Raw genomic sequence first — 9,495 nt, 5'->3', positions numbered from 1 at the left:
GGTGTGTTGATAGGGCAGACTTCCTGGAGGAGGAAACTCAAAAAGACCAACCAGGAAGCTTACGGGCCAGCGAGGCGTGTGTCAGCTGAATGCCTTGGAGGTGAGTGGGAGGGGTGGCGTTGCCCACCATCCAGATCTGCCTGCCTCAAAGCCTCGCGCATCTCCTGTGAACACAGCTGGATGCCCGCACTGTGCAGGGCTAGCTTCATGTTGCGCATGTCCACTTTGTGGGTCAGGCCGGAGCTAAATAGCCTGAAGACGTCCTGGAAAGCTGAGGGCGCATTGGGGGCAAGCCAAGGCGTGAGCGGCCCCTCCAGGGCTTGGGGCTGCCTACTGTGGTGCACGGGGGGCACTGCAGTGCCCTGGGTGTTGTGACTTGCAGTATAGTTCGTCTGAGAACCATTCACAAGTCAAGCCCAAGGTCACACTTGCTGGTCTGGTTTGGAGCCCTGTAGGGGATGCTGGACTCAGAGCAGACACTGGGTGTTGTTGAGAGTCAGAGGGGCACCTGGGGCCCCTCTGGGGCCTGACTTCTTCTATACTCCTTTGGCTTCTATGCCCGTGACTCAGACCCAAGTCAGCCCCATCCTTTGTCCCCCCTTTTTCTTTTCCGTCTTGTCCATCCTTCCAGTCCTTCAAATGCTTTCATTCATGTACCCACCAAGACATTAAGCTCTCTTTCACTTCTTCCTTTATAGGAAGGCTTGTGCACACACGCATACACGCATACCTCTGCACACATCTGTGAGTCCTCAGGTGGTAGAGGTGATCAGGCTAGATTGTCACTGAAGGCAAGTTAGGGTGGTCACAGCCTCAAGGCTTGCACTCCTGAAGATGGTGCCCTGAGCATGTCCTAGCTTTTCTCCTCCCCGTGGTTCACCTGCTAGGTCCTGGCATGTCAGGGCCTGTAGGTTCTCATTCATCAAGATACCCCTGGAGGATAGGATGGAAAGGGGTGGCACTCGCTGCAGAGAGAGGCCAGGGCCAGGCAGGCCTCCCCCTACCCAGCACCCCCCAGGCCTGGCCAGCAGCCCCTCTGCCCTCACCTGGGAAAGTCAGCCTCTAGGCCCAGCTGGATGACTGCTTCAGGGTCCTTGGCTTCTCTGACCCTCTGCATGCTCGGCTTAGTCGCCATGGCCACGGTCACCACAGACTCCATGTGGCTCAGTCCATGGCGTCTTGGTGGGTACATGAACGAATGGCTTGTTGTTCTGCTGGATCTCGTGGCAGCAGCCTCTGAGGCTTCCGTGGAGACCTTCGGGGCAGGGAGAAGACATGTTAGCGGGCTCAGACACTAGGGCTCCTGGGCTCAGGCTGGCAGCTGCATGGCTTCCCCCTGCCCTTTCCACCCCACTCCCACCAGCTCTTATCTCTCTGGGGGCTTCTGGGGGTGGGGCTTGGGCACTGATGGCTCCTTCCACCTGCGACCCAGGGGAGCGGCAGGGCTTCTTGCTCTGCGCCGGTTCCCTGTACCTTCTCTTTGATGCTGGTGGGCTCTTGGTCTGCTGCCCTCTGCTGCCTGGAAGGCAGAGTCACAGCCTCTGCAGCCGGTCCAGGGCCTCAGATCCACAGCCCTGAGGCTGCCTGGGTGGTGGGGTTTCTAAAAAAGTATTTATTTGAAAGGGGGTTTGGGGTGGAGATAGATCCATCTTCCATCCACTGCTTCACTCCCCCAAATGCCTGAAACAGTTAGACTTGGTGGGCCAGGCCAAAGCCGGGAGCCTGGAACTCCATCCAGGTGTCCACTGGGGGCAGGGGCCCAGGAGAGTCCACCAGTCCACCTCCCAGTGTGTGCATTAGTAGGGAGTTGGAACCGGATGCAGAACATCTCAACCATGACCCCGAATGTCTTCTAGCACAGTGAGACATGTTGGCTTTCCCTGCAGTGGATTGGCCCCTGGTTGGTGAGATATATACACACATATTTAGCAATCACCGTGTTTACAGTGGTTTTATTTTGCCTTCCCAAGCTTGGAAAGCCACCCAGAGGTCCTTCCTGGGCGAGTCGACAAGTCGAGGCCCTCTGTAAGAGGGTAGATGGCTCAACACTAGAAGGAAATGAGCTGTGCAAGCCATGAAGCTCCACGCCCCCTGGGGTGGGAGGGATTGGACGCACATGTGACAAGGTGATGAGGTCCCTGAAAAGGTCACCACTCTGTGGGGTTCCACTGATTCTGGAAGAAGCATGACCTAGGGGTGCAGTGGCTTTCTGGGGCAGGGAGGGAAGAAGATCCAGGCAGGAAGTGGGACTCTGAAGGCATGGAGCTACTGCATGGGGCACCACCCTGTGAGCACGGGGTGGCACTGATGGTCCCTCACCGGGAGTGGACCCTGAGGGATGCTGTGGAACTTGTGAGAAGGAGCGGGCATTGCAGCTCCCTCCATTGTAGCAAACGTGCCTGCCTGTGGGTGGGGGAGCAGCTGTGTCTGGTAGGATTCTGTGGCAAATGGCAGCTCTTGTGCTTTCTGTTCAACTTTGTTGCAAACTTTAAACTTCTCAAAAAGTAGACAAGCTCAAGCCAAGTCCTAGAAAGGGGACACACCTGGGCCGGCCTGTCCCTTGACACTGCTGTGTCCCCTGGCCTTCCTGCCGCTTCTTGTACCCCTTCCTTGCATGGCCTCCAATGCTGGGTGGCTCCTGAGGGTATGCAAAGCTCTGTCATGAGGCCAATCAGTGCCCCGCTACACCCACATGCCGAACCCCTTCCCTCACTCATGATACTCTCCACTCTGCTGTGCCCTGGGCACTCAAGGCTGGGAGCCATGTGCTTACTGATGTGTCATATACATGTGACTGGGTCAGAGGCCTGAGGGCTTGGGTGTGTGTCTGTGTGTGTGTGTTTGAGAGAGGGAGAGAGAGAGACAGAGACAGAGGGAGAGAGAGAGAGAGAGAGAGCGAGAGCGAGAGAGAGGTGAGTGTCTATATGATATTCATGGCCTCTGGGTTTGTATGCACCTGTCGGTGTGACGTGGGGACGCAGTTCACCATGGGCTCACTCAACTCCAAGGCTGGGCCACCTAAGGGATCAGTCTTTCAGCCTCAGTTCTTCTCCCTTCAAATTCCCGGACAGCAGGAGCCCTTCCCCTGTGCTGGGCCTGCCCTGTGGAGGGACAGGAACTCTCTTAGAGACCTGCTTTCCCCTCACCCAGGCCAGAGTCTGGGGGTCACCCCATTGGGTGAGCCCCACATGGCCCTGAAAGCCCATTTCACAGTTGGAGACACTGAGGCCTCCCACGGCTCCTCAGGAGTCGTTCCTGTTGGCCTTGTGGTCAGGTTAGCTGTCCCTGGGGATCAGTAGCCAGGAGCAGCTGCTGGCTGAGCCTTCGGCGGGCAGGCAGGGTCGGGGCAGCTCCAAAAACGGGGTTGGGGGTGTGGTTGTGTGTGACATTCCTAAAAAACAGGCTAGGAAGTGATGGCCAGGCGAGCATAAGCACAAGAAGTCTGCGAGGCCAGCGCTGGAGGCTTTACTGGTTTTGTCTAGTCATTTCTCTGGGGTGGAGGGGGACGACAGCTTAAAATGGATTTTCAGCAATAATGGATTCCCTTTCTTGGTTCCCGGCACCGAGCTGCAACACAAGAGAGACACAGTCACAGGGGCCCTCCCCCCGGGCACTGGTGAAGGGGGGAGGAAGGCAGTAGGAGTGAGGTGCTGTCCATGCTGGGTGGCTGGCGCTCTCTTGTTGTGTCCACTCAGCCCCCAGAAGTGAGGGGCATGGCTCTGGAGAGCCCCATGCCTCCTCCTTCTGTGGACAGAAGTATTGGTGGGCACCAGGCTCTCAGTAGGACTCCCGGGGCCTGAGCCTCTGATGCTGGCATGGCTCTTGTTGAACCCAGGTCCCAGCCCTGTAATGCTCACCCCTCCATGGTTCCAGGGCTTTGTCTAGCCCTGGTCTTGCCGCTGCACCCTGGTCTACTGGAACCTGGCTCCCAGCAGCCTTTTATGAGGTCACTGAGCTTCAGTTATCGCTGAAGTCTACATGCACCCTGCCAAGCCCCTCATTCTGCTGCCTGCACTCCACCTACACTCTCAACCCTGCCCTGCAATAGGAGTGGGTGGAGGGGGAGGCTGCCTGGCATGGGGGCCTCACTCACTCTTCCCTGGCTCCCTGCAGCTGGGAGGACCTGGCTGGTGGCTGGAGAAGCACCACTTCCCCTTCAATGTTGGCTCGCTTGACTCCTGGCTTGCTGAAGTCAAGGTAATGGCCAGGGGACGTCTTGTTCTCTTGCTTCTGAGCGTTCTGCTGCCCCTCCCCTGTAGGTGTTTTCTGTAGCAATGTCTCTGTGCATGATTCCGGCTCTGGCTTGTCTTCTGCTGTGGCCTGGGCCGGCTCTGGAGGAGGCTCCTCGGCCTTCTTGGGGGAAGCTTTGACAATCTGCTCCAAACTGGGTATGTCCATCTTACTGGAGGAGGCCATGGCCAAGGAAGAAGCTAAGCTGACCAGCTCTGCCAGACCGATGCCCTGCAATGGTGGGGCACTGGCGGACACGCTGGGGCTTGGGGTCTGTTGGAGTTCTGTGGCTGGTTGCTCTGGCAAGACAATGGCGCTCTGGGAGCTGGGAACAGTGTCCCTGGCCTCGGCACCCTGGCCTGGGCCATGTTGGGCCTGCTGCCTGAGGATTGCCTGCTGCAGGCTGTGCTCCGAGGCTTGAATGAGCTTGTCAGCCCAGAAGAGGTGCTTGGAGGTCTGCACACGGATGGAACGGTGCTGGCTGGATGCCAAGGTCTGGTAGCTCTGCTGTGCCGGGCTCTGCAGCGGGGGCAAGTCCTCTATGCGGGAGGGGAAGGATTCAATCTTGTAGCCCTGTGGCAGGGTGTCCTCATTGCTCAGCTCCGGGGTGATGGTCTGCCATGCGGGCTCCAGGTCCGGCTCGGGGTCGGGCTTGGCTGCCGGGAGCAGCTCCTGCTGCAGCATGTCTAAGTCTTTCTCTGAGACCACATCTAGGTCTGGGACCATGTCCAGGTCTAAGTCCTCTTCATGGGGGACATTCTGTTCCCTTAACTCTGCCTCCAGCTGCAAGGGTACAAGAGACAGGTGAGGGAATGAGAACTGGATGGCCCTGCCATGGAGGGCCTCTGTGTCACCAACCCTTCCCCTCCAGCCCTGCCCTCTGGGCACCTGTGCCTGGTGCAGGGAGGCCAAGCAGGGCTGCGACTGCATCTGGGTGGGTGGAGCTGGCCCCTTCCTGGCTAGGCCCTAAGTCCCAGCAAGGTCAGCAGTAGAGGCTGGCTAGGATTTAGGGAAATGCATCCCAGAGAGCCTTGCCTCTTGCCTTCCACACCCCCACCTTCCCCCTAACCCCCTGCACAGAGCAGGGGACCCTGCCCACTCTCACCTCTACCTCTTTGTCTTGTAGCTCCTGCGGGTTGATCAGGTGGTGGCTAAAGTCATTCCTAAGACAAGAGGAGGCAGGTAGGTGGCTTCAGGGGGAGGGGGGCTGTGGCACCCCCTCCTCACCCCTCCAGCCTTGAGAAGGAGCTCAATAGGCAGCCCTGCTCTTTCACTGCCCTGGCCCCCATTCCTGCCAGGTGTCTTGAAGAGGGGTAGGGCTCCAGGTGGGGGGTGTGCAGGAAGCTCCTGGCAACTTGCCAACTCCTTCCCAGTCCCCAAAGTTGGAGCCAGGATCAGGACTCTGCTTTTCACCAAAACCAGCTTGCCTGGAGAGTTGGGGCCCAGGAAAGGCCTCCTCACCGAGGGCCAGGCCCCTGGACAACGCCCTCTCACCCAGCTGCCCAGGCCCCGCTGGATCTGACACGTCAGAGGTGCCTGTGGGTGAGCTGTTGGTTGCCATGGAGTCTCCTTTCTGCTGCCCCTTCCCACTGGTACTGCTCTGTCAGTGCACAGGAGGGTCAACGGGTCCCATCCTTCCATGCTCCCTGTGGGCCTCTCTGACTTCAAGGACTAAAGGCAGAGACAGAAGTGGGTAGCAGCGCCCCTTCCCCAGCCAGAGACTGGCAATGGGGAAAATTTGGAAATGGGCAGGATGGAGGGAGATCTAGCTCAGTGGGTCCAGGGTGTTGGGGTTCAGGTTGGAGGCTTGGTTCTTACGGTATCTCCACAGTCTCCACTGACTTCTGGCCGCAGCATGGAAACCCACTGGGACCTGGTAGGGAGAAGGAGGTGAGGGCAGGAGCTGCAGAGGGGCTGCCTCCAAGGGCTTCCAGAACCAGAGTCCTCCTCTTGCCCTCATCCCACTGACAGCCCCTCTTCTACTCCATCTGTCTGCCCTGGTCCCTGACAAGAGAAGCAGCTCCCAGAATTCTCCTGGAAGGATAATCATGTGTTGTGGCTTCTTCCTGGAGCCAATGCATGCCTGGCTGGTCCTGGGCACAGCCAGGCTTTAGCCTGGGGTGGGGGACCTTGGCTCAGCTGAGTGGGAGGGACCTTTGGGGGTACCCTGGCAGATAGAGCTTCCAGCGAGCAGCTTGTCGCTGGCCACCTTTCTCCCAGTCCAATTCTTGCACTGCCCTTGGACCCTGATGAGTTGACCACACTACCCTGATTCAAGAAGATGGGGGAAGCAGAGAAGGAGCCAGAAGCCACTTTAGCTGAGGAGGAGAGGAGTCAATTCAGAGGAGAATGGACCTAGACGGGCCATCTCAGGGATGCCAGGCAAGATGGTGTTTGGGCACACAGCGCTGAGTTAGGCACTTGCAGTGAACAGTGGGGTATTACCCTGGTCAGATATCAGGAGACACCCCCTTCTGGCACTTAAGAGTTCCCCTGCTTGTTCATGCCTGCCAGGAAACTGGAAAGGAAGTGGAGGTGCGACTCAAATCCAGGCACTCCAGTGTGGAATACCAGCAAGCCAAGCAGTGGCTTAATTTGTTATGCTACAATGCCAACCTGGAAATATTTAAAAGCTAAGTCTAAGGGAGTTGGCAGAACTAAACCAATGGCGTCTTGGGGCCTGCGGTGCCTATGATGCAGGGAACTGGTGCTCTTGGGATGTGAGAGCCAGCCCAAGCCTGCAAGCCTGTAGGGAGGAAAAAGACACCAGACAGGGAACAGCACTGGATGACAAGACCACGGCTACGCTGAGGGCAAAAATGGGGATGGGCCGGCTGTTTTCTACACCGAGTAAGTGCCTCAGCACACTTGAGCCATCTGCACAGGCTCCTGTGTGAAAGCTACAAGAACTTTGTGTGAGGGAGTGGAAGACGCAGGGCTGAGCACAGTTTTCACCCTGCAAGTCCTACTCAGGCCTGTTGCTATGCCTGGGAGAGCCATTCAACTCTGTTCCATTCTCGCCTGTATTCCAGACGCAAACTCCTCTCATGGATGGCACACCTTTCCCTAAGACGACTTCCAGGTCACTTGGTCAAAACTCCACGCAGCCCTTGTGAGAGGCAGGCTGTGTCCTCTCTCCGGGATGCTATGATGCTCCGTTCCGTGTGGGCGCAGGCCCTGCCAACCCTGATGAGCACGAGGTCCTGCTGGCCCTCAGGAAGACACCCTGGGCCAGAGGCCTGTGCTACTCACTTTGAACCTTTGACCCTCAGGTGCATGCTCAGCAGGTGTCCCTGCCACCAAAGGACTTCCACTTCTTTCCCGTGTTCACACGCTGGGATTTTTGTACCACGTCCCTCTTTCTCCTGCCCTGCCCTCCCCCCACCCCGTACATCTTTATTTCCAACCTCTCACTCCTTGGCATATTCCTCTCCTTCACCCTGACTCATCCTTGACCCTGGTAGCCAAGTGAGAGCCCTCAGTCACCTGACACCCTTGGATGCATCCCTGTTCCATTTCCTTGGTCTCTTTCCTTGTCTCCCTACACCAGAGCCAATCTCGACCTGTCCATGCTGGAAGATGAGAATCTGGGGTCGAACCCAGGCCCTGCCCTGGGTGCCAAGTGCCTCATGGCTGTCAGATGCTGGGGAGAGTCTTCTCTCACACAGGCAAGGGGACACGCACACAGTAATCCAGCTGTTAGAGCAGCACATGCCTGAACACAGGTGTGTCTGGCTCCAACACTGTGGTGCTGATCACCACGCTGTCTTTAATCTCAGACTGGAGCCTATGTGGAAAGGCAGGCCCTGGGCCTCTCGCCTGTTCTCCTTCAGCTCTAGGTGTCCTTGCCTATCCTCTATCCCTGAATTGAGGGGATTGACACAGCTGTCTCTGCAGGTTCCAACACCAAACTCCACAGGTCCTTTGTGCCTCCCATAGATAAACCCTAGAGGCCAGCTTCATCCCCAGGGCAGAGGCAAATTCCCGTTAGAATGCCTAGACCATCTGTGGCCCATCAGGCCATCAGAAATTCCCTAGAGGGTATGGCAGCCACTGGCCAGAGTAGACCACGGGCACCACTAACCAGCTGGCTGATGAGGCAACTGTCAGCCCCAACTGTACTCTATGGGAGCCCTTAGCTCTCTCTTCAGGGAGCCGAGGGATTTAGCAGTTGCTGCCTGGCTCCTTGCTCTGCAATAAACACCCCCTTCTCTTACAGTACCTTGGTGTCAGTGCACACAACCGGATATGGGGACTCTACAGCAACACCCCCAATGAGGTAATCCCTTTAGGCCTGCAGCAGGGACCACAGCAACCTCACTCTCCCTGCCTCTGGAGCCTCTCACAGACCCAAGGGCGAGGCTGCCTTAACCCTGCCCTCTTCCCCATATCCAGTGAAGCTGGTAAATTTGCTGCTGGTTCACCTCTCTGGGCATTCTGCTGCCTGACCCCACAAGCTCCTGGCAAGCCTGGTTGTGTTTTGGTGGTTTTGCATTTACTGTTGTTGTGTAAAAAGCCCTTTTTGGCAAAAGGCAACTTAATACCCCAAACCTCAACTCAATGTACTGGGACACGCTCACTGGGACAATCCTAGCTGTCCATCACCCTACCCCTCACAGCTGCACTGGAGCAAGCGTTGAGGGGGCCCAACCAGGGCTGCTGGCTGATGTAAGGGTCCTGCATCAATTCCTTGCCAAGCGGAAGGCTGCTCTCTGGTGATCGATTCTTGGCGCGATGGTGGCGCTAGCCCACGTCTCCCTGGAGGGGAAGAAAGTCCAGTTCCATGGGGACTGGGGATAGCAAACCGGTGCCCAGGGAGGAGGGCGAAGGATCAGGTGCCCAAGCCCACTTGGGTGGGAGGGTTCCGGCATCCAGCCGCAGCACGGCGGAGGAACTAATCCTAACCCACCGCGCGCCAGGATTGACAGCGGTTTGAGCATAGCAGCTCCCTGCTTTTTCTGAAGATGGGGAATCCCTAGCGGGATGCGCGGGGAGCCTGCCCGGGTGTGTCTTCCTTTCTGGCGCCTGGGCAGAGTCCAGGCTGCCCGCCGCCCCTCCCCGCCACCTCCCCCTCGTCCCTTGCAGGCGCCGACCCCCGGCGCCCGCCCGCTCCCACCTGTCACCCCCATGCTGACCGAGACTTTGTCAAGCAGGCGGGGAGCCGGCTGGTGGCTGCTGCCCCTCTGCCTCCGGTACGCTGTTTGGCTTAGGGGCGGGCGCTGGAGATGTTGGTGTCCACGCCTGTGATGTCCCCGCCACTGTGAC

General features: G+C 57.9%; 1 protein-coding gene and 1 long non-coding RNA gene across 5 annotated transcripts; one reads left to right on the top strand and one right to left on the bottom strand.

The window, feature by feature from the left end:
- Positions 1–3,449: 3,449 nt before the first annotated feature.
- SPATA32 (spermatogenesis associated 32) lies at positions 3,450–9,495 on the bottom strand. Of its 4 annotated transcripts, none has more exons than XM_058676647.1 (6): positions 9,366–9,476; positions 8,841–8,988; positions 6,049–6,103; positions 5,336–5,393; positions 4,094–5,013; positions 3,450–3,567 (listed from the first exon to the last, which is right to left on the bottom strand). In XM_058676647.1, the coding sequence occupies exons 2-6, from the start codon at positions 8,911–8,913 to the stop codon at positions 3,483–3,485; spliced, it is 1,191 nt and encodes a 396-aa protein (XP_058532630.1). In that variant the 5' UTR covers positions 8,914–8,988; positions 9,366–9,476; the 3' UTR covers positions 3,450–3,482. The 4 variants fall into 4 exon arrangements, with proteins under 4 accessions (XP_058532630.1, XP_058532629.1, XP_058532631.1 ...); XM_058676646.1 differs by having other exon boundaries at positions 9,347–9,459; XM_058676648.1 differs by lacking the exon at positions 8,841–8,988 and having other exon boundaries at positions 9,366–9,495.
- On the top strand, positions 3,539–9,008 carry LOC131482447 (uncharacterized). The gene is made up of 3 exons (XR_009246998.1): positions 3,539–4,197; positions 5,357–5,412; positions 8,450–9,008. It is a non-coding gene; the product is annotated as an uncharacterized LOC131482447 (long non-coding RNA).

This window comes from Ochotona princeps, chromosome 17 (genome assembly GCF_030435755.1).
Source record: "Ochotona princeps isolate mOchPri1 chromosome 17, mOchPri1.hap1, whole genome shotgun sequence".
Taxonomy (NCBI): domain Eukaryota; kingdom Metazoa; phylum Chordata; class Mammalia; order Lagomorpha; family Ochotonidae; genus Ochotona; species Ochotona princeps.
This window is presented reverse-complemented; position numbering and strand designations above follow the sequence as displayed.